This window comes from Petromyzon marinus, chromosome 1, assembly GCF_048934315.1.
Source record: "Petromyzon marinus isolate PM22_M1 ecotype Great Lakes invasive population chromosome 1, UKy_Petmar_22M1.pri1.0, whole genome shotgun sequence".
Taxonomy (NCBI): domain Eukaryota; kingdom Metazoa; phylum Chordata; class Hyperoartia; order Petromyzontiformes; family Petromyzontidae; genus Petromyzon; species Petromyzon marinus.
Window position 1 is genome coordinate 26,571,519 of NC_133667.1, and position 25,103 is coordinate 26,596,621.

Here is a 25,103-nt window from a genome sequence, read left to right on the forward strand (position 1 = left end):
TGATTTGTGTGCTGAGACTAAATAATATCAAGAGATAGAGAAAAGAAGTCAGGCATGACTGGCAAGCATCCATACAAATAATTAAGTTTGTCATTAACACTGTTTGGTGTGTTTGTGACTGACGTTTCAGGCAATGGTCCTTCTTTAGAGCAGAGATTACAGAATGTTGGTACATTTGTTGTGGTATGGATTGGCCCATACAATACGTAGCAAGATGTTAACTACCTCACCTACTTTACAGGAGGTTGTGGGTTTGATCCCGACCCTGACCGCCTATTGTATATTTGAAGTTTGCAAGTTCTCCCCGTGGTCGTGTGGATTTTTCTCGGGGTCCTCCGGTTTTTCCCTCCACATTTAGAGACATGCTCTAAATTCACACGTAATAAGCCACTTCGTTGAGCTATCATTTGTGGCCAGGTCGCTTCTGAAAAAAATAAAAAGAGCCATACAGCTCAGTGGGCCTTACCTGGCAAAATAAAACAAAAATCGTTGATAGTTTCACTATACAGTGTTTCATTACAGCACAACAACAAACGCCACCACGCCAAAACGGACGAGACGGTTTTATCGCGGTAATAAAATAGAACAATATCGCCATATCGCCGACAGCAAGGAGATATAGAGAGAGGGAGAGAGAGAGAATGTTGGGTGTGGGTTTTGTTGCGTCGAGGGCCCTCTAGCGGGGCCAGGCGGCAACGGCTCCGGCCCCTCACGGCGAGGCCTCGGACCCTGCAACTCTCAGGCTGCCGCAGCCGACCAAGGCCCTCGTTCAAGTGGGTTTTTTGCGACCGCGTAAACCTCCAATTCCACCGAAATCCATATCGCCAGAAAGCTGGATATCTTAACTTTCTCACGGATTCGACGGACTCGGCCGAAAGTCCGCGCGTTCCGTCGTAATCGCGACTTTATTTGGAGCCCGAATCTTGCCGTGGGGACTCTCTCGCGTTCAAACAATGGCCGCGATGTGGCCGCGTTCTAAACGTGCGGGGGTTTTTTTTGTGTATGCTCCGGTGTTTTGTGACATTTTGTCCAACTTTGCAGCGATTTCGTGGCGTTTCGTGCGTATTTTGAGGGTTTGCAATCACCGCGATTGTTTCGCATCGCGATATTTGGCAGCATTCGAGTCCAAATTCCGTGTTGTTTTTACCCCCCCCCACCACCGTAAAAATGGGACGATTTTAAGACGTGCATGTGGGGCGTACGTGAGACGCCAGGTCTGATTCATGGACACCACAGTTTAATTGCCTTTAATGTTTTCTATCGTTTTTTTGTAGCTTAGTAATACGGGATTTTGTCGGGTTTTTTTTAAGTTTCAAAGCCTTATTTCACTTACGTACTAAGGTATCGCGCGAGTGCAAACGAGCCACACGTGAGATTTCATTTTAAACAACAATCCTAACAGAGAAAGCTATAATTTGAACTGCTCATTCATAAAAAAATATATCAAGTTACAAACTATTGTGGATATAGACAGATTTGAGTAATAGCGAGCGATACCGTGTTATGCGTGTATATATCGTATGTCCGCTGCAAAACATTTCTAAAACTTAATTCTCAGAAATGCTTTTATTCACGGAAACATAAGAAACTTAAAGTTTCTGATCTATTCGTATCTTCATGATGGAAAATTAGTTTATATAAAATCGATTTAGATTAATGTGTGTGCGCACGTCCTGCTGATGAGTGTAAGTTAAGTGAAAACTATCAAGTCTCCTATAGCATCAAAACCCCAATTGCATTGGCTTCAGATGTCATCCCCTTTATCAATGAATTACCCCGATCATTTAATAATTATAGTTATACCAATTATACCAATTATTTGCCTCGGTGGGTGTCAAGACTCGTTTTCAGGAGGGTCCTGCATTGAGAAGTTTGGCCAGTTTAATGAGGGGGCATGTGGGGTGATTATGTACCCGGAGAAACCTCACCATACGAGAGAGTCGGACTCAGTACTGCCATCTCATGGCTATAAACTTTCAACCCCATTGCTATCCGTACTCGGGCTGCTCAGCTTCTGAGATGTGACAAGATTGGTGCATTCAGGGTGATGTGTCGTCTAGTTCTCTGAAGGGCATTTATAAGGCCACACACCCTGCTGACGCGTGCCAATGATGTAAATAAAAAATGTTACTGTAACATCAAGGACACACAAGTAACAGTTTCAGAGCACATATCCTGCTGGTGTGTACGAGAGAAGTAAAAAAAACCCTTATATTTCCTGAGACAGACACGAGGACACTTGGTGGCATTTTGTGGAGGATACACTTCCCAAATCTCTCAATTTTGCAGAACCTTGTATATCTCTAGTCTGCACAACAATCCACAATCCGCCATTTCCTTACCCCACCTGCTGTCTGTGCCTTGTCAGGGCTGTGCCTTTCATCCCAAAATATAAACAACATCCTATTATCTGTCTTCTAGGATGTTTTTTTTAATACTAAGACTACCATTGTCACCAGTCTTTATCACTGGCCATCGTCCCTTTGAGTGACATGTCTTGTGCCCAAACACTCTTGCCTTTCTTAACAAGTCAATATATCTCTGATTTGTGTTTGTTCCCTGATCTAGCTTACCAACAGGCACATTGGTAAGTTGCTTTAAATGATGAATGCAGTTTTACAAAATCGCTTACTCATGCTCTTGTTTTCCCATTTACCTATCTTTTTAAAAATGTAAATTCACCTTCAACAATTGCCTCAGGTTTTCAAGCTGTCTTCCTCCAACATGGATCTTATTTAGCCAACTTGTACATGAGTTTTTCCAATCGCAAGTGTTTGAAGCTATCATAAACAACAAAAGCATAACACCAGCTAAAAAAGGATTTTGATGGATAGTCGAACACAAATGGTTGGTGGTCCTTAATAAAGCAACATGGGACAATAATGAATGAGAGACAGAAATCATAACCGTATATATTTTTTTACGAAGCCTCCAGTGGTTAATGAGCCATCTTTCCATGTTTTGTTGCAGAATGTCCAGCGACAGTGATGAGCATTTGCCAGGGGTGATGATGCCTCAGCCAATCACGGGCCGTGATCCTACAGCGGGTGGGGCCAGAGTTGCTGAGCAGCCAATGAAGCCGCGTGAGGGGGTGCAAGATGTTTCGACGGAGGGCAAAGGTCATTCGGAAAGCGTCCCATTGAAAAATGTGAAAGGTGAGGTGTATTGTAAGTTAAAAATGTAAAGATTGCACACTTCAAATTGTCTAAATATATTTATTGTGTAAAATTTTGTTCAATCACTTCTTCATTGTCACATTACGGTGATGCTGATGCTTTGTTCGTGCCGTTGATATTACTTTCGATGCTGTCAATAATTACAATCCGCTTTAACACGTAGACTTTCGTGATAAATATTATTTGTAAGAAAGGTTTTTGGGTTAGAGCGCCTAGCTTTATTATGAATTACAAGCCAGATGATTAAAATTATGCTGTTACTGCCATTACTACTCATGTTGCCGTCAACCACAATGTTGCTGCACTGATGACACTTGCTGCTGCTCTTGCGTTTGCTGCTTATGGTGTTACAGATTGTGCAGCTGCCATTCATTAAATCATTATTGTGTTCCCTTGCAGGTCACTCCTCTCATCGCCTGCAAAGTCCACCACCTCCTACAACTACCTCTACATCATTATCCTCAACCTCTGCTCGCCAAGCCAAGCCCTCTCGCCCCAGAGGACGACCCAGAATTCACCACCCCCCAGCTTTAACTGAAGGCCCAGGTAAAGAAACATTGCACTGCACTTGAATCTGGAACTATCGTTTCTATACAGGCCCATTTGCAGTCTACAGCATGCTGACAAAGTCTAGGCCTCGGACATTTATTAACCTCGACCTAAGGCTCGAACCTAGACCCTCAGTGGTGCTAGCCAATTTTATGTTTACACGGGCATTATGAATCAAGAGAGAGGGATACCGGGACCCAGCTGCGCTGGGAAAGTGCCAAAGCCATTTATGAACCCCGGCTTAAATTAATGATTTTACCGGTGCAGATTCTCCATCATAGCCATTATGATCCTTTTAAGAGTGAACGAAACTCAGAATGTTGGTAATGGTTACATATTGTCTCGAACATGGCCATTATTTATAGGGAGAGATGCCTACACCCAGGGCTCACATCCAGAAGCTCAGCAGTACTAGCTCTATGAATTGCAAATGAGAGAGATCCACTGACAGGATTCGAACCTCGATATGTAGTGGTATCTTTTGACAGCCTTTATGAACCGCCAGAGAAAAAGAAACTCAAACGCAATGGCTCATTTGTTTGTGTGATGTTTGTATATGGGGTGTGTGCAGTGTTTTCACGGTGGGGTTTGTGTGTGGTGTGTGATATGTGGAGGGGTGTGGGGTTTGTGTGTGGTGTTGCAGTGCACGCACGGTGGGGTATTTGCGATGATTGTGTGGGGTGTGTGATGTGTGTGTTGGGTGTTTGTGCGTTTGATGTATGTTGAACTTCTTTCCCACCGTATGTAGCCAACAGTGCTAATCGGAGGTATGGGGGAAGGACAATAAACTGATGTGTCTGGTGTGCAGTGGTTGCAGGCGGTAGCTGGAATGGGAGGGGAGGACTCTCCCCTGCTCAGTGTGTGGCTGCCGGGTTCAATGTTGAATCTGGCGGAGGAGCGGGAGGCAGAGGAAGCGGAAAAACTTACATCTGTATCGACTGTGGATACAGAACACCAAGAAGGGGACGCATGTTTAAGGTGCTGGTTTTGGTGATGATGGAACACCTGCACCAGTGTAAAACATTCAGGCTGGCCTTTCTTTGATTCATACTGGCCTTAACCAGGTGGTAGTGTTTGAGGAGCTCATAGGTGCTTGAAAGGTCTCGATGCACAGTTCCATCGGTGAGCTCCGGCAGGCTAGAATATGTTGGCTGGGTCCTGATGCCCATTAATTGCATGCCCTCGTGGTTTCTGTTTGGCTGGAAATATTTGGTAAATGGGCACGGCACGGCATAGAGAGAGATGTATTGATGTAGTACAGGACGACTTACCAACAAGTGGTTTCAGTGGTGTTGAGATTCCTTCTTTGTGAAAAGGGTTCATTATAGATGTTATTTTTCAGTTGGAGGCAGCCTGACACAACATAAAGTCCACGTGTCTGAGGCAGCACTCACATTTTATTGGCAGCCCCGATGCAGGAGTACAATTTTCACATACCTGCTGCAAAAACAAATATACTTACACTGTCAGCTGCTGCTCCTACAAGATGGTTAATTCATCACACTTAAAGAAATTAATATAAATGACGGGTGGCTCGGGGCTAATGAGCCAGCACTGCTAAAACTGAATTTGCATCTGGGTTTCGGTAGCCTGTTTATTAACCAGACTCTAAGTGTGGCAAGTCTCAGCTTGGTCACAATTCTACATAAAAACCAGTATATTAAATAGGTTTTACATTAAATAGTGGGTTTGATTTCTGTTTGACAAAAACTATTTGCAGGGCATATAAAAGGTGATTCCTTCGTGTAGTTAAGAGGCTATTGAAGTGACTTCAGTAAGAGTTCTGTGATGTTATTTTCCAGGATTGTTACCTGATAGAATGTGTGATGAGAAAATGCTCATTGTGAGAGGTTCTAACGGCAATATCTCCATCCCATGATCATTATTTTGAATTTGCTCATTTCCCCAAAACAGCATCACTGCATCTAAGGACTCTGTTCAGGAGGGTACTGCCAAGTATTTGCAGTAGGGGGTGATGATTCAAATTGTCTATTCTAATTGAGAAAATTGTGATAATATAATTGAGAAAAAAATGTAGTTTGACAAATTTTTACCATAACGCTGGCACATGATGGCTTGCTGTGGTGAATGACATCAAGATCTTTAACTGACAACTGTGAAACAGACGGCTTGTATTATTTCGTTAATAAAAGGTGGCCACTGGATTTGAGCTGTGAACGTCTGAAACAAGTGGCAAATGCACTACCGCTAGTCCATGACACTGCTCAATAGTAGCATCATTGTAATATTATTTTGAGATGAAATAAATTAAAAGTGTTTTATATTTCCTTACAGCACAGGGAAAAGCATCATCAGGGAGGAGTGAGTGGCTTGCCGGTGGGAGATGTTTTGTCAACGTCACAAGGACAGAAGGAGCCACGCGCATGCCCAACCAGGTTTGTGAGCACATATTAAGGCTGGGAAATATTTGTGTGTCTTTGTGTAAAGGTGTGACTGAGTGGTTTGTTTGCAGCATCTTTACCATCACCAGTACCTTCATCATCACCATCATTACCATTTTTACTACTACCACCATCGCCACCAATATCACCATTATCACCGTTGTCACCAGTACCAACACTATCTACTATGCTAGCCCACTAACAGGTTTTTAAAAAAATCTAATAATTTTTTCATTTTCCTTTTCAGCACAAAATCCGCCCGCAAGCGAGAGCGGTCAAAGAGCACCTCACCTCACCTCCTCCGCCGGCCCCGAGTATCTATCTTGCCGGACGTCCCCTCGTCTACCTCTTCTTCCTCATCTTCATCGTCGACATCATCATTATCCTTATCCTTTTCTTCTCCAAAATCCCTGCCGCCACTGCCATCACCAGTACCTCCTCCGGTTTCGCCATCCTTGTCGAGTATGGCCCATCCTTCGAAACGAGGGCCGGCTTCGAGGTCCGGTGGACGCGGTCACAAGCGAGGGAGTGGTCTGGAGGGGGGCAGCGCTGCCAAGAAGATTCGTAAAAAAGGGGGCAGTCACGAGGGCAGCAGCACCACCAAAAGAATTCGTAAGAAAGGTGGCGATTCTGAAGGTGGTGGCACTAAGAAGAGTGGCTCTAAGAAGATTCGCTCTAAAGGGAAAGGCATCGAGGGGGGTAGCACGAAGAGGGTTCGTACGAAAGGGGACAGCGCTGAAGGGGGGCGCAAGAAAAAAATGCCCGTTGAAGGAGGGCACTCTGAAGATGGCAACCTTAAAGGAGACATCAGTAACTGGAACCCTACCGAAGAGAGTGGCACTAAATTTGGAACTGGGAAGAGCACCCTTGAAGTGGATGGTTCCAAAGGGGGCAGCAGCAACTGGAATCCCACTGAAGGGGGTGGCACTAAAGATGGTGGCCTTGATGGTGGTGGTATTGAAGTTGGCGGCGGCAATGGCAGCATCGTCCAGTTGTCCTCCGCTTTACAGGAGCCCTCAACGCCATCAGCCATTGTAGGAGAAAACCCGGCTGCCTCAGCCGCCCCTTCTGGCTGTGCAAAAGGGGGAGACCGCCACCGTGGCCGCAAGTCACAGGTCCTGTGTGGTGTGGCATACTTGAAGGGCGAGGGAGGGCGCTTTCAGTGCGTGTACTGTCCCTTTGTGAGCGACCACAGAAGAAGCACGTCACGTCACGTTCTCAAGTTCCACCTGGGCGGCGAGGGGAGTCGCAGTGGTGCAGGCAAGGCTAGAGGAAGGGCCTCGCGTAGAAACCGAGGTCTCAAGGCAGTGGCAATCGGAGACCCTGGGAAAACTCCGATCGCAGTCGTCCAGCCGGTGGAAACAGCAGCGATGACAAAATTGGAAGTAGGAGACATGGTCAGCTTGAGATCAGCGGTAAAGACGGATTTGTTGGTGTCTGAGACAGAAGGAGGCGTCACAGCTGGAAAAGTGAAGGAGGAAGAGGTGTTGGCAATGGTGGCGGCAGAGAAAGATGAGGTGAAACAGGTAGGAAACGCAGAGCAGTCAGTCCAACAAATTTCACTGCAGCTGCCACCAAATACGACACAGATGCTAGCAGCACCAACACTGTTAACAATGCCGCGCGACGGACTTAATGCCAAGAATCATAGGCCACTGGAATCGAGTGTGGGCACCAGCAAGAAGCCACTGAGATTCAGTAACCGGCGCAGCAACAGGACAAGCGGCGCAGCAGCAGAATCGGGGACTGAGCCGGAGGTGGGGATTGAAACAGGCGAGTCGGCGCAGTCGTCACGGCCCACTGCTCGGCTGCTGTCACTGGTGTTGAATGGCAATGCTGGCAGCGCCGAAGTGGTTGGGGCGGTGGCACGAGACGGGCGACAGCAGCAGGCGCTGGATCTCTCCTCGTCAGTCGTCCTCCCGCACAAGCCCAATGCCCGCATCGACGCCATCGTGCAGGGCCTACAGACTCGACTTTCGGAAAATGGTGCCGGCTCCGCGTTGGCTGCACTGCAGGCGCTAGCATCCGACGGGGGTCACGAAGTCACCGAGAGCGCTGCCGGAGAGGCGAGTGAGGCTAGCGATGTTGAAGGCGATGACCACAGAGTAGGAGGAGGAGCAGCTGATGAAAATGAAGGAAAAGAGCACCACGCCGCTGAAGATGATGACGTTGTTTCGGATGAGGAAAAACGAGGAGAGGGGGAGGACATATGCAATGGTTCAATCTTGCGTTACCGCTGCCTGGTGTGCCCCTTTTCGCATGCAGACGTCGCGGCCATGATGCCGCACTACATCAGCGAGCACCCAACGGTGCGCATCACCACCGCGCTGGTGGCGTCCACTTTCGATGTGACGCGGGGTCCACTACAGCAGAAGCACAACCACCACTACCGCACCAACAGCACCAACGAGATCAGGAGGAAATACGCTGGGCGTCCACGCCATGGCTTTGCTGGGAGCAGCAGTGGAAGCTCGTGGTATGGTTGCGACCAGTGTCCCTACGGTCACGGCAACATCCATTCAGTGCTTGTGCACTACCAGCGCCGGCACCCAGCTGTCAAGGCCACCTATGCCCGCATCCTGCGCCGGGGGCAACCGCCGGCGAAGGGGGCGATGCGCGGATCACTGCGGCGCCGTTTCGGTGGCGGTTCCAAACCTGACGCCAATGCAGAGGCAGGGTCGACAGGAGAGGCGGGGCTGGTTGAAGAGGCAGAACAAGCATCTGAGCCGACCTTCCGGTGCCGCCACTGCAACTATGCCAACCGCTCAGTGCAGGGTGTCCTCGTTCACTACCAGAAGCGCCACCCAATGGTCAAAGTGACGGCGCGCTACGTGCGAGAGGGACAGCGCTTTCCGGCGGACGGTGCCCCTCCGGCGGACGAGCCGCAGTCGCCGGCGAGGATGGGCCTTGCTGAGATGATGCGGTTGCTCGTGACACCACTACCGCCGACGCCTACGGTCGCCACAGCGCTGCCGGCCGTCCCCTGCGGCCAGCCCGCTGCGGCGCCGCTACCAGTGTCCTCTTCCCCTGATGCGGCAGCCGAAGCTCAACCGAGCGCAGCGATGGCGGTGACGATGATTACACCGGGCCCCTTCTACTGCCAGGAGTGCGGCTACGCTAACCGCTCGGTGCAGGGCGTGCTCGTACACTGCCAAAAGCGCCACCCGGGTGTGCGGGCTAGTGCCGACATAGTCCGGCGGCACACGGCGCTGGTAAGGGGAGGAGATGCCGTGGAAGACGGGGAAGTTGGGCCGCTGGTGCCGACATCATTGACCGTCCCGATACCCCCTTCGCACGGAACAACAATGACGACATCGGTGGAGGAAACTGCGGTCGATCTTTCCTCAACGCCATCGCGTGGTCATCACCGCCCACTGCGCCGCTGCTCCCACTGCGGCATCGCCTGCAGCACGGCGAGGCAGCTGGATGCACACGTAGCGCGGAGGCATGCGGGCGCCGGCCTGGACCTGCAGCAACTGCATCCGCTACAGCAGCAGTCGGTGGAGGTGTCCCCCGCCATTCTACTTCGACGTGAGCGAGATCGGGCACGACGCAGGGCTACTGCTGCTGCTGCCGCCGCTGCTGCCACCACTGCTGCTGTTACTACTGATTCTCCTGCAAATGTTGTTGCTGCTGATGGTGGAGGAGATGGTGCTGCGGCTGCCGTAGCTGGTAGCGCTAGTGATGCCACCCCTAGTTCTAGCTCGTATGCCACCTCCACCGCTGTCACCTCAACTGCCGCATCTGCACCAACTCAGCAGCAGCGCCAGCAGCATCGCCAGGGCCAGCTGATCTTCACGTGCGCCCTATGTCCTTACCTGAATGCCCGTGTGCACGGCGTGCTCACGCACTACCAGAAGCGCCACCCCACCGTGCGGGCCTGCAGCGAGGAGGTGTGGTCTCGTGCCGAACCCGCCTCCCCGCTGCTCCTCGCTTGCCTTCATCGTCGACGGCCGGCACGGGGTGGCGGTGCTGGCGGCGGCAGCGGCGGGCGCCGTCCATCCTGGGCTAAGAACCATAGATCTGCAGGAGCGGCCGGCGGGGAGGAAGAGGGCCCGCTGGCGGAGCTAGCCCTTGGCAGCGGTGGCGGCCACGGGTTGGGCGGCTATCGATGCTCTCTTTGTCCCGATCTGGCGCTGCCATCGATGGAGAGGTTACTGCTGCACGAGGTGCGCTGCCGGGAGCTGAGGGCCGCCACTGCTGAGGGAGGAAAGCTGTTGACGGAGGTGGCTGCAAATGATGGAGGCAGTGGCGGTGATTGCAATGAACCAAAAGATTCGTTGCAGTCGAAGGTGGTGGAGATGGAGGAGGAGCGGCCGAAAGATGAGCTTGATTCTGGCCACGGGGCTGCCGAAGAGCCAGGTGATGGCGATGCGGTGCCGGCTGTCGCCAGGGCTGATGGAGATCAAATGGCCGACAATGAAGATCAAACAGCTCAGGGCAATGATCGAGAGGTGATTTTCTCTTGAGTTGGCCGGCGTGTGCACGAGAGTGATTATGAATGTGGTGATGATTGTGGTGGTAGTGGTGATGGAGATGATGATGATGGAGGTGGTGGTGATGAGGGTTACAGTGATTGTAATGATTTTGTTAATGTTGGTGAAGTTATAGTTATGATAATGTGGGTTGTGGTAGTAGTTATAGTTGGGATAGTGATAGTGGTGTGGGTATGGATGGTAAGAGTGATGGTGGTGGTGTTGGGAATGCTGGTGGGGGAAGTGATGAAATTGGAGATAATAATGGTGGTGATAATGCTACTGATGTGGATGGTGAAGGGATGAACCAGGATTTGAACTCAGGCCCTCCTGATTGTGAGTTGAGCATTCTGACCACAGCAATAACTGAACTGACCAAGGTCAGTGGAAATGCCCTGTTCTTTTGGCAACTCAAGACATAATTATCAAATATTTATTTTCAGAGATTATTATAAAGTACTGTATACAAAACTATCCTGTGTACCTCATAAGCAATGGCTCGTCTATGACGCAGGCACTATGAACCTCCTTGCTAGAGATCTGGCTGGGTGTCGCTGTGGTCAGACTACTTTACTCACAATCACATGTTCCCGCTTTGTGGTTGTCTCACCCGATCATCATCCCTTTGTGGTCAATAAAATGAGCATAATTATTTTGTCCAAAGTCAGTAACAGTGGTTGTCCCTTGGAGGTACTAGCCTGTCCTAGCAATTTCCACCACCAGCACATGGCTGCCAACAGAGATGAGCTGCCGCCCATTGCTCATTTAAGCACGTGGACTCGACGTAAACCATTCATAAAACAAACTTAATTTGTCCATCTGTCAGTCATAACACTTGAGTCATTTGCATCATACACAGTCGAGGTCTCATTCCGTGAAGTGTAAATCATGCTACTGTGGTGTGAATAATGAGCTATGTATTGTACGACCTACAACCTTTGGCTTAGGTAAAAAAAATACCAGGGATGTGGACTGTGTTGGGGGAATCATGGGATCAACAGAGGAAATTTGGATCCCATTACGGAAGGGTGGGGCCATTGGGGTGGGTGCAAAGGGTTGGGCCGACCAGGAAGATTCCCCCTGTCCATATGACGGCTGTCATCTAGTCCTCGCGTACGATGAACTTTATTAGTCAGACACGCACACAGCACAGTTTGAGTATTTTTTTTGTCTCGCATATTCGAGTAAGGGGACATTCTGACTTAAAGAAACTGGTTGCTTAAGGCGTGAATGATGACGGTATGACCACATCACTTAGGAAAAAAATGCATAACCTTACTAAAAATAGATTATGCTATTTTAACAGCTTTAAAGAGCAGCAGTGATCAGGGGAATGTGGCAACAGCCCTGCAAGGGTTAATCTCACTCCTATGTACTGTAGCTTTCATTCATTGCGTTAGTGTGATGAAATCATAAATGACCAGGTGGTGAAGTATAACGTCTCATGATTGTAGTTTAGCAGGATGAGGCAATGTTGGTAGCAGCACATTCCACATCATTTCAAAGATCTTGGCGATACTGACCCATTATCTCTTTGATGACCATTATGAACCCAGTGAGAGAGACACACGCAACCCCAGGGTTCAAACTCCGGATCTCAGCAGTGTCCGTTTATTGTCTCCGATATGGCCACAATGAGCCACCTGAGAAAGGGACACTCAAACCCAGGCATTTATCCCAGGCTGTGGGTTCACGTTAAGGCTTATGCAGTAGTGCAACAGTAACCATCACTGGAGCACTGATGGAGCATCTTGCCATGACTTAACATTTTATTTATTTACAAAGCTTTAAATTTGTGTGGGGCACACAGTCTATGTGAATCCACAAAGAAATAGCCATTGTGTACTGGACTGTCTTCCTTTAGTTAATTATTTCCTCCTCTCTCCACCAGCCCGCACATCGCCTCACCACAGAGCCCTCACAAAAGCCCTACCCGCACCGTCATGCCTGCACACAGTGCGACTTCACCGCTCCCTTCAAATCCCAACTCCGGCGGCACCAGCTGAGGCAGCACCGTCTGGCGGAGCCGCCGCCGCCACCACCGCCGCCACCGCCACCGGCTCCCATCCCTCGTGCAACTCCACCGCGGACTCTGATGCGCGGCCCGGACGGCCGATTCGCTCCATCATCTTCCCCTCGCCAAAATCCACGATTGAGCTGGGCTCGACATCGCCACAGCAACCGCCAACACCACCACAATCGGCACACGCGAAGCCGTTGGCCTTCTGCCAAGCACTCCTCCCGGCTCGTTTCGCAGAACCCCACGGACAGTGGTGGCGGCGGAGAAGACAAGAGTAGCAGCAGCAGTAGCAGCAGCAGCAGCAGCAGTGCTGTAGAGAGTGGTGATCGCCACACTCCAGCCACCGACCAGCCGTCCAGCTTGTGCTGTCCGCTGTGTCCCTACCGTACGTGTGGGCGGAGCGGTATGATATCTCACCTAGCGACGCATCGCGATTTGGAACGAAGACGAGAAGGCATGGTTGCTGGTGGTGGTAGTAGCAGCAGTAGTGGCAGCAGTGCTAGTGGTAGCAGTGCCAGTGGTGAGGTGGCGGCAGCAGCTGCTGTGGTGGTGGCAACGGAGGAGGAGCAGGAGACTTCGTCGGACCCGGAGGACGCTCCGCCAATTCTGTCGGCCATCGAGATGGACTCCCCACCCGTTAACCGCAGTGCCGAGGAGGCTCCGCCGTTACTGACGGCCAATGGAGGGGCTCCCATCGTGATGCCGGCAGAGGAGATGGTGGAGGTGGAGGAGTTGGAGGAAGAGCAGCAGGAGGAAGAGGCGGTGAAAGAGGAGGATGACGACGACGAGATGAACGAAGTGGAGCAAGAGGCGGAAGTGGAGCCGAAGGACAACTGGAAGTGCCTGCTGTGTGGGATGATCGCTTGGAAAATGAAAATGGAAGAACACCTTCGGGAAGAGCATAAGGTAATGTGGTGGTGAACATTGTTGGTGGTTGTGATGCTAGTGGTGGTGGTGGCTGGGGTTGCGAAATGGCAGCTATGGTGGTGTTGATTTTTTATCCTTAGAGTTGTATTACAATTGTGCTGCTCTCAGTCTTGTGTTATGAGATGAAGGTGTTTTCATCTGTAAATCTCACATTGAGGAGAGGAATGTAACATTGTCAGATGGTGATACTGGAGGATGATGCCATTAACCCCATTTTAGTAGGAGTTTCGCCTCCAGTCTCATTCATTAGGTGGGGCACTTATTACGTGCGCCACTAACGTCATTCAACACGATGCTCTTCAGTGCTGACATGCTGAACTCCGTGACAAACTCGTTTAACATTGTTTTTGCGCATTCTTTGATAACCAAGATGATACCAATTTGCTGCACTTGAGAATCAGATTTAATCAACGGTGCAGGCACAGTGTTTTTTATGTGGCCATTATTAACTGTCTGAAGAGAGAGATCCAGATATTGCTTTAACCTGAAACCCAGGACCTCAGCATTTCTTATTTAGTTTCTCTAACAGCCATTATGAATCCCCTGAGCCACTCAGCCGTGTTGATACTGCCGATAATGATTATGATGATTCTGACCAATGTTTTATTTCATTTCCCCAGGTTCGTCAAAACCTCAACCTTGTAATGTGCTTGAATGATGAGCAGTCAGAAAGCAGCACTCACAGCCAATCAGAATCTAGAACTCGCAACCAATCAGAATCTATACCAATCAGCCTGTCGGAATCTAGACCCCTCATCCAATCAGAATCCAGAACTCACAGCCAATCAGAATCCCGAATACACGGCCCATCAGAATCTAGAATTCACAGCCAACCAGAAATCAGGACGCACAGCCAATCAGAATCTAGGCCCATCAGCCAATCAGAAAATCGGCCCCACAGCCAATCCGAATCCAGAACTCGCAGCCAATCAGAATCAAGAAATCACAACCAACCAGAAAGCAGGACACACAACCAATCAGAGGTCCCAAATTTTGGCCAAACAGAACGCTTCTCACACGTTCCAGAAATTGTTCAACCAGAGCCCTTTTCCCGGGGCCAATCAGACATGGTTGATTTTGAACGCATGCCCCATGGCCAGCAAGAAATTGGTTCTTTTGTCCAAGCAGAGCGTTTTACCAGGAACCAATTGCAAGGCTACAATTTCGTCCAACCTGATCGCTTTTCACACGGCCAATCAGAGCGCTTTTCTCGTGACCAAGCGGAAATTGTCCATTCAGAACGCTTCACCCATGGCCAATCAGAACGGTTTCCCCGCAGCCCACCAGAAATCATCCAATCGGATCGCTTTGGCCACAACCAATCAGATCGCTTTATTCGCGACCCATCAGATATTGTCCAACCAGAACGTTTTTCTCGCAGCCAGTCAGAAATGAACCCTTTCATTCAATCAGGTGGCAGCATCTTTCCTGGCCAATCAGAGTTGAGCTCGCGGCCTGTTGGCCCTCCTCATTCCCACGTGCCACCATTTTCCCCTTATGGAGTAGGCATGGGCAGCAAGGGCCACACAGGCCCCCACATCCCACCAGGTGCTGCCTACCATCGCATTGGAGGTGGCACTTGCGATATCAGCCAATGGGATTGCCTGGGTCCCGGCGATGGCCAGTCATTTCTGCCCTTTTACGTCCAATCAGCACAGCCACCTGGAGGTCACGTGATTCCAAGCGCTGGTGGCAATGAAGACAACGAACTCCATATTCCCAATGACTGTGTCGATCAACTGACCAAGATGTATCAAATTGACCAACCTGGGCCTCCCTTCCAGATGGCGTATGCCGACGCTGTCCAATCACAGCTCGCGATGCAGGGTGGTAGTGGGGGCGGAGGTGGAAGTGGGCAGGAGGTGATGGCATTGGCACAGTATGTGGGTGGAACTTTCCTCGGCCAGTCGGAGGCAGGTGGGTCAAGGCGAGCTGGTCAACCAGGAGGCCCAATGGGCGGTCACATGACGCAGATGTGACCAGTATTTTTGGGGGTTTTTATCGTTTTCGTCAAAATAATTGTACGATTATTCGAACAGACAGTGAAGACAAACGCAGATTTATGTGTACGGATGCGTTCAAGTCTTAGTGTAAATAGTTTTCTGAGAAATGTAATGCATTAACCTCAACAAGAGTAGTTAAATATTGATGTTATGAAAGGAAGATGCAACCAAAAAACAAATGGGTGCCATTTTATTTTGTTACCAAAGCAGCTTTATGTTTGTGTGAAAGTTTAAATCCTGTGATGTGAATTATAAAAAAAAAAACTATAGATTCACCTCCAAGACTCGAATGGCCTCTTAGATTGAGCACAGAAATTATTTTTGGAATACCTCTGCTTCTGCAGACTTCCATTGGCTAGACAGGGCAGGCTTCCACCACCGTCATCATCACTGAATATTTATTACTGCAGGTCCCATGCAGTACATCTCGAGGCACCCTGTCGCAGTCATTTAACACCAACCTGCAAGTTGGCAATAGTTCCTATGTAGCTTTCACAATTAAGTAATTTTGCGAGCATTTGATGATATTTGCAAAATTTGGACCATTAGGCCAGCACATCTGGCCTACCCTTTTTCAAATAATGTGACACTGTGAAATACACGTATTTATGGTTAATACACTTGCAGTATTAACTAGGGTGGCCGCTTGGTCGAACTGCAAGCCTCTGCAACAAGTGGCAACCGCAGAGCCATGTCACCAACCCAATGATCTGTGCAACCTATGACGTAGCTGTAGCTCCAACTCCCACAACGCACGGCATGTGGTCATAGAAGGCACAGTGCAGTGACTTAACTAGGATGTGCTTATAGCAGCATTCCAAACTATAAATCCTTTTAGCACATTAACTTAGGACACCCGATGTGTTCATCTACAAAATAAGTCATTTGTTTTTTGGGTTGCATCTGGCTTGAAACTTTAAAAGTGCTGACATGTTTCTCCATTGGCATTTAGTGTAAATAAAAAGAAAGATGTTCAATATTCAGCACTAATTTACTTGGGCCCGATTTTTTATTATTTCAAGTAAATTGGTTCAGCATTAATTGAGATGGGAAACCCAGTTAATTGGACTTTTCAGGTATACCAATGTCACCGTGGCCACTAACCTTCCTGAGTATTTGAACACATAGTGTCAGGTTGTCTTTCCAATGTGTGTTATTCAATTAATAACTAACATAGAGCAGTTTTATCTTTGAGACCTAATGGAATCTGCATTGGCTCTTACTGGTAAAAAAGGCATGAATAAATAATATTGGTGGGGTTCTCTGATTAACGTATAGGATCTCGACCATGAGTTAAGTGATCTCCACGGATTCTCACCAGGTTATTAATCTCACTTGCCTGCAATCAGATTGAAGGACGTCCGGTCACAAGAGATCAACTCGGTGGGCTCCCACAATCCTTGTGGCCGACTGACACGGTGCGCGCCACGCATCGTGATGTAGTTTTTAAATGTACGGTAGTCACAATTTACGTCGTAAAAGTGCACCTGAGAGTCACTCTTAAAAAAAACTGAATTACCTGAAGCTTTGAACAGATGCCAGACAGCCCAGGAGACGTGAACCCAAGGCGTGTAGCTGCTTGAGAAGAGCTGTTTGCTTTTGGGTTCCATCTATAAAACAAACGGTTAGCACTAACTTGAAAAATTAACATAAAATAATCACTTGCTTTAAGTTATTTAGTTGTCTTATGTCTCTTGTTTTTACGTCTCTAACTTTTTGCAGAAGTTTAGTTCGTTAGTGAGAACATTTCCTGTATTCGATGTTGATTTTACAAAATGAGGGGATATTTCTGACCTGTGTACATTCCAGCCAGACCTTTAAGTGTTGAATGTGCCGTGTGTATCTGTTTGATTTCATTAAACGGACGTTGGAATACATCACAGCAACACAAGACATTTTCAAACAGTATCCATTTTTCACACTTTACTTCAGCAGACCAGTTTTAGGATCAGTCCTGAGATTGAATAAGACCAGGTGTTAGTATCTTTCAGTATCTAAAGCCTACGGGAGGACTAATTTCAGATTAAGTCTCGACATTGAGTTGAGACTCCATGTGTTTTGTATTTGGAATCTCGAGACTTGGCTCTGAAAAGACTGGGTTTATTGTGTATTGCACAAACCTCAAAACCAAACTTAGAGCCAGAATTTGGCACCAATCAGTGAAATAACTACATTATTAGCTCAGGGGGTGCGGCATTTGGTCAGGTGGGAGCCCCAATACTGCTATAATTAAAATAAAACTTGGAATACATTTTAACTGCGTTCTAAATACGTTTTTGTTCTTTTACACTTGAAAACGTATTTCATGGCGGTTGTCAAGGGGGGCCCCAACTCGTAGTTTTGTCCACCAGGGGGGCCAAGGCAACCCCTGCCCCAACGCTCGTTACACAACTGGCGCAAATCTGTTACACCGATTGTCTTGTGAGAGTTGGCCTCAAAGGGCCACACTGTGGCTCCAGATTAAACACATTCCTGCGGAGGGAGCTGCTAGGAACGTTGGGTTGCTCGGCCAATGGCCAGGGTCAACGGCGGCGTGGTGTATTCCGCAAATATGCCTGACAGGGCGGGCACAAGCCAGCGTGAGTAGGTTAAACGTTGAGTTTTATAAGGGCACCACGGGGTGACCAGCCCCTCCCCACCTAGCCCCTCCCCACCCAGCCCCACCCAGACCCACCCTCCCCACCCAGCTTTTCCCCACCCAGCTTTTCCCCACCCCTCCCATTTTTGGATGCACGACGGACGGGCACAATAATCCCCTGTGGGCTAGTGTAACCAGGAGGTTCCTACCAGTATGATCTGTGTGTGAGGCTTATAGACCCGTATGTATGACGTTCGGCCAATCCAACGACTGTTTTCGAGAGATGACGTCACAAGTGATATCGAGCCCCTTGTATTCGTGACGTCATTACACGATACTGGAGCTTACTGTTCACTATTCTGAATGGTGGCACCAATGCCTCGAGGTGACATCGCTGCGATTGTTAATTTGGTGACGTCATAGGGCTCTACAAAGGAGCCAATTCGACAGGTTACTAAATGCGTGTTACACGTCGGGTGAACAATAACACGGGCTGGAGAAGAGAAGGATCGATGCGGTACAGGAGGATGTGGACTTGCCGATGACTGGTACCAGCGGTGTCAAGATCGGCCTCTGTGGTGGAGGCTCGTGAAGGACGCTGCCTCCAACAACAACGGAGGAGGGCAGAGGAGCGACGCTCACAACAATGAGCGGAGCGCCGGGTGGCTAAGGGGCCGTCCATAAATGACGTCACGCACCTAGGGAGGGGGGGTGTTTGAGAAATGTGACGTCACATCAAAATGCGCAACTTTAAATAAATATAGACAACACGTTCTACTTAATTAAATAGACTTTGTATTAAATGTTTTCTCCTACAACATCAGAGCGCAGCGCCACATTAAATACGCACTACAATGACAATAGATTAAAGCGATTTGAAGCATGTTTAATGTTTTTGGAGGGGGGGGCAGAGCTTTGTGAGGTCACATTTAAGGGGGGGGGGGGTCTGACTTTTTGTGACGATGAGGGGGGGGTCAAAAATCGCGTGACGTCATTTATGGACGGCCCCTAAAATACAGCAAGTTTGGCACAGTAGGGGGGCACAGCTGGTGCATCTGCCAGTCATCTCAAATGAAACCCATGGCACCTGGGGTCTGTTTCGTCACCTGTCGGCGAGCCTTCAAACACTTCACGTGGTCTTAAGGTGCGCCTGGCCTGGCACAGGCGCCCTGTCGTGGCGTCCGTGCTACTTAGTGGCTAATGGAGGATTTTGTCGGGCAGTAAACTGAAATTACATCACGGAGGAGCATCTGCACAATAATGAGGAGGCGTCACCGTAATCAATATTTACGTTGAGATTATCCGTGACGTGACGCCACGACACATTAACATACGTGACGAATGGTTATCAATATTCATTGTGAGAATCTCCACATTCTTCATTCACAAAGTCGCATGTAACGGAAGCATGTAACGTTTCGGGAAACGGCCCTCCTTTAGAGTGGAGAAAGGGCCGTAAAATTGACTACGGTTAGAGAGATCTCACTTTTACACTGTGGGCCTTGGACAAAACTTTGGTAGCTTTATGAAAGTTGCCAAATTTACGACTTGTGTTTTTATTAGAATACTATCAGGGCATAATTTATGCTGCCTAAGACTTAGCTGAGGAAAATGTGCCATTAGAAATTAATCAATGAGTTATTGTAATAGTATTTCACGAACAGCCAATTGCTGAGTCGCCTAATCTAAGTAGTGAATGTTGCAACTATTCTATTGGTAGACATCAAATATCAAACGACTCTTGGAAAGTCAAAGATAACGTCGTATAATATGCCTTGGGCATGAATTCATGTGAATTTAGAACTTGCATAGTGGGAAAACAAGCTACAGCTAAGCATGAAACGTTGGCCCAACATTTGGCCAACGGTTCCGACCACATGCCAATGTTGTGGTATCGTGAGATTTGAGAAACTCTGGGAGGCCATCCTCCAGCAGTGGACAGATCGTGGCTATAGGTGATGAATAAAAGAGGGCTTTCGGGAGGCCGCGTAGCTAAGGAGGGATGTCGCTGACCGGTGGTCGAGACGAACGGACGGAATGGAAGCCAAAGGCCGAACAAACGAGTCCAAAAGAGGGCCTCGAACGTGGAGATGAATTAACAATGGGGTAATCTGGCGTGCCGGTGCCAGATGTACTCTGGTATCGTGAGACCGTGGGAGAATAAGGCGACGACTTCGGGGGCGGGGGGGCGGGGGGGGAGGCCTTCATCCAGCAGTGGAATAAAACCGTGGCTGACGAAGCTTGGCTTGGCTTGCAGTGAGCGTTTGGACGCTAGGGGGAGACGCTGGACGCTGCTTACATTGCGATGAAACCCGCCTGCAATGCAGTCACGATTCAGGGCGCTCGATTCAAGATTCGGTTGTTTAATTTTTTTAATGTTGTTTTATGTGTTAAAGGGGGAATTTGCAGTGGGGATGTTTTTTCGGCCTCTCGTGGCTGAAGACAGCTCCCCGGTGTAGCCTGAACAGACTGTTGGGTACAAGCGCTGTTAGCGAGCAGCACCTATATAAAGGCCGGCACTGTGGCACACGAGGGGGGTGGGTGGCCAGCACCACGCCCGGCCGCCTTTGTCTCCCCAGTGGCGATGTGTAACACGTCGTACCAGGTACTCACTTGAGGCTGAGTCGACCTAGCTGGAGGTTCAGGACCGGTTCAGGTAATCGTCACCGGTGGTGTTGGTGGCCGTGAGCGGGAATCGAACTCGGGCCGCCGGGTTCGTAGCGCAGCGTAGCGCCAACCTCTACACCACCAATACCAAGAGCCGCCATTCGCCACTGAGTGACTGTGACGTCACCACGGTGCCTGTGCCAGGACAGGTGCACTTTGAGGCTACCACGTGAAGTGTCGAAAGCTCGCTGCTGGCAGGGGGTCTCGGGACAGACCCAGCAGGTGCCATGGATTGGCTGACTGAGATGACTGGTGGTAGATCCACCATCAGTTGTGCCCCCTACTGTGCCAGGCTAGGTGCAGGAGGTCACGGGACAGACCCAGCAGGTGCCATGGATTGGCTGACTGAGATGACTGGTGGTAGATGCACCACCAGCTGTGCCCGCTACTGTGCCCGGCTAGGTGCAGGAGGTCTCGGGAGAGACCCAGCAGGTGCCATGGATTGGCTGACTGAGATGACTGGTGGTAGATCCACCATCAGCTGTGCCCCCTACTGTGCCAGGCTAGGTGCAGGAGGTCACGGGATAGACCCAGCAGGTGCCATGGATTGGCTGACTGAGATGACTGGTGGTAGATGCAACACCAGCTGTAACCCCCCCTGTGCCAGGCTAGGTGCAGGAGGTCTCGGGACAGACCCAGCAGGTGCCATGGGTTGGCTGACTGAGATGACTGGTGGTAGATGCACCACCAGCTGTACCTCCCTACTGTGCCAGGCTAGGTGCAGGAGGTCTCGGGAGAGACCCAGCCCGGTGCCATGGGTTGGCTGACATGACTGGTAGATGCACCATCAGCTGTAACCCCCCCTGTGCCAGGCTAGGTGCAGGAGGTCTCGGGAGAGACCCAGCCCGGTGCCATGGGTTGGCTGACATGACTGGTGGTAGATGCACCATCAGCTGTGCCCGCTACTGTGCCAGGCTAGGTGCAGGAGGTCTCGGGAGAGACCCACACTTCTGCTCCCTTCATCAGTGACTGATTGAGCACACACCCAAACCACGTGCCACTGCAATGTGAATACTGTAAATGAATCGGCGGAAATAAACCGGACCATGTCAGGTACCGCGTGCGGGTGTTATAATTCACACGAATTCGATCATTTAAAAGGTACGTGTGTGTATTTGTTGTATTTATTGACCAAGCGATGCGTGTAATATTACTAGCAGTACTTGACATTTCAAATTGTAATTTCGTGTTTTGTGAACAAGGTAACATTGTTAATTTTTAACTAAATGTTAATCGTGTTTTAAACTCTTAAAATGACTCGGGACTTGCCAAAGCTTTATATCTGGGATACAAAACCCACTCTTTACACAAAGATTAGTGAATTTAACTTGGGATAGTGAATTGATCGGTGCGTGTGTGAACCGATTAACTTGTGATTTGTACAAACGATTGACAATAAATAAGCATCCCATCGACCATCAGGTAGTGCCTTGTCATAATAAAGTAGTTTTATTGAGGGGGGGGGGGTTTAGTTCACGTAAATTTAAATGTGTCGTTAACTCACCACCACCCGACACAGCCAATTAGTAAGTTGTGTCACCTAAACAACACGTTCCAATTAGTTACTAGTAAAGCACACCGGGGTGTGTTGTGAGAGTAAACCCAAAGACATTTCAAATGTGATTACGACGTTTCCGACGGTGATTACAACAGCAAACTTCATCAGGCGATTTACCAGAATTGACGAACCTTAACAAATCTGCCATGAGTTAACGACATTTATTCTTGATCTCACTTCAAATTACCTTTAAAAAAACTGAATATTGGTCACGAAAGCCCTACGTGTTAAAAAAAAAACCCCGAAACTTGAGCTTATCGTCACTCACGAAGGTGGGCACCAGCAGAACTCGGTATGGGTTTCGACATTTCATTACCAGACGTCAAGAGGCACAGCTCCTCTCTCTGACCATGCAAAACGTAACTTGGTTAACGCAAAGCGAACGAGAAGGCCCAGACGTTGTACGAGACAAATTAGACGGGGCCAAAGTTATAACAAAATGCACAGGGATCGATTTTCCCACGTCGCTTTACAACCGCGGGTCGTCGCCACAATTGAAAATCACTATTACAAAACTAAATCATACCGTGTCAACCCACACGGTTTACCCCGAGGTATTTAACAGGGAAATTGAGTTTTCAGGTGAATACGGCGTACAGCCGTTTCTACAGGGCAACAACAATTGTGTTGTCTCTGTGTGTTTTTCCTCTGTGATAGGACTTTGTAGGATGAACGTTGGGATTTATAAGGGCACGGGGTGACCAATGAGGTGTGAACTTGTCTGTAATAAGGTCGTGCACCGATAAGGGGTTGACAGGTATGCAATGTGCAACGTTTAACGCAAAGCGAACTAGAAGGCACAGACGTTATACGAGACAAACGAGACGGGGGCCACAGTTATAAGAAAATTCCCATAATCTATTTTCCTACGTCGCTTTACAAGCACGGGTCGACGCAGACAATGTATTAAAATCACTACTACAGAACTAAAATACATCTTTAAGTGTTCAGTGCCGTTGGCGAATGCACCCAATGTTGGAAGTCGGATTTTATTAATCGGTTTAAACGATTCCAGCGTTTATGGGAATCGATATTCGATTCTCTTACGGTGCTGTGTTTGGCGCTCAAACGATTGGCGCGGTTAAAGCGAGAGTGATTATAATCGGTTTAACACGCAGGCTTTCGCGACCAATGTTATCCATAACAGAGGATTTCCGTGGGTTCGATGGCGTAAATATCACTGTGTTTGTTAAACCCGCCGGACACAGCCAATCAGTAAGGTTGTGTCACGTAAACAAAGCGGTGGCCAATTCGCTGCCAGTACAGCACCACCGGGTGCGTTGGGAGAGTAAACCTACAATCGTTTATAATCATAAAGCCAACTTAGAAATTATCAGGCCAGAGTTGTGGAGAAAATCCTTTTAAATATATATTTTTTAGCGAATCGATTCGCAGCGGAATTTCTTAAATCGCCGTTGTGGAATCGTCACATTCCTTAACGTTATACAACGGGGGGGGGACGACGACGACGCGGGGGTCAACGTCACCTCGCGCTCATTACTATGCGTGACGTAGCCACGCACGGCTCATGAATAATTAATATCGGCGACGTCACCGGCGGCGACCCCACCCACCGGCAATAATATTCATGAGGTTTGACGTCCGCGGGGGGCGGTCGTTAATATTCATGAGGTCGACGTCAGGGTGGCGGCGTAAAATTTCGGTGAGTTTTAACTAACAAAAATATATAGGCTTTCGCAAACAGGGCGCGTACGGTAAACGGCGGGGGGGTTGGCGTTCGTGCTTTTAAATGTTGATTTTTTTTACAGCCGTCGATTTAACATCATCGAGAGCGAAGCCGCGGCCTTAAAAAAAAATACACGCCAATAATGTTATCTTTATTGATGGAATTTTTCTGCTGACAGTCTCCGCATGTGCGGTGGTGGTGGTGCTGTGTGTGTGTGCGCGCTATACAGTGTTAGACTGAATTTCTCATTTGCAAGTAAACTCTTAATGGTGGTGGTGGTGATTAATATTTGTGTAAATATTTCAGAGGTAAGTGAACACATGTTGTGTTTGTGACGACGAGTTTTATACCGAGTCCTTCTGTACACATGTGTTCGATGCATTGCATTATAGACTGTACAGTGCGTGGTACAGTCTATATATACTGTAAAGTTTTCGAATAGACCGCATTTAATAGGCGTAGAATGGAATTTTAGAGTAATGGACTATATTGATAGTTGTAAGCTAGAGTTTAACAATAGATATTCATAGTTAAAGGCTGCACTTCATGCAATCTCAATGGAGTTCAGATTTAGTGAAACAATGCTATTATGTTTAAATGCCATACTGTATATATTTTTTATGTCTGCGTTGGTTTGTGAGCGTTTTGGGTGGCTAATATGAAGTTTCCACCCCGATTCAAGTGTCTTTTCATCGTCGTCTCTTATGAGGGTTCATTAGACGTAAATACAAAATTGGATATTCGTTCGTCTTTTACAGAAATCTGATGCCCACTGCATTCTGCGGTTAACTGTAGAGAAACCTTTTTCTAAAAGCCTCGGACCGTGCGATTGGATGGCTTTAACACGTTTCGGTGAAACGTCTATCATGGCTTCTGCTAACAATGTTATATAAGTATACAATGAGAGGGCAATGAGCTGGTGGTATATCTCAAAGTCATGTATTATCACACTTTTTGAAGAGGAGGACGATCGAAGCATTACTCCGTTGAGGTACTCTATTAAATGTAGTACTTTATACAGGTCAAATTTTGTGATAATAACCGGTCCCGCTGCTTTATAT

The 25,103-nt window shown here is 48.4% G+C and overlaps 2 protein-coding genes across 11 annotated transcripts in view; both read left to right on the forward strand.

The window, feature by feature from the left end:
* Positions 1-645: 645 nt before the first annotated feature.
* On the forward strand, positions 646-17,443 carry LOC116938918 (uncharacterized). Its single transcript, XM_032946649.2, has 8 exons — positions 646-773; positions 2,971-3,155; positions 3,576-3,722; positions 4,534-4,703; positions 6,021-6,121; positions 6,375-10,581; positions 12,494-13,528; positions 14,170-17,443. Exons 2-8 carry the CDS (start codon positions 2,972-2,974, stop codon positions 15,526-15,528), a joined length of 7,203 nt encoding a protein of 2,400 aa, XP_032802540.2. The 5' UTR covers positions 646-773; position 2,971; the 3' UTR covers positions 15,529-17,443.
* Positions 17,444-23,383: 5,940 nt separating this feature from the next.
* Positions 23,384-25,103, forward strand: part of LOC116938926 (nuclear factor 1 X-type-like) — a 39,058-nt gene continuing 37,338 nt past the window's right edge. For 3 of the 10 annotated variants that reach the window (XM_032946679.2, XM_032946669.2, XM_032946661.2), the window contains exon 1: positions 23,385-24,018. Coding sequence is in view for 5 of the 10 variants with exons in the window: in XM_032946661.2 (XP_032802552.1) it covers positions 23,944-24,018 (75 nt within the window). In the remaining 5 variants the exon portion in view is untranslated. The other 7 variants (XM_032946720.2, XM_032946743.2, XM_032946689.2 and 4 more) reach the window with 5 other exon arrangements.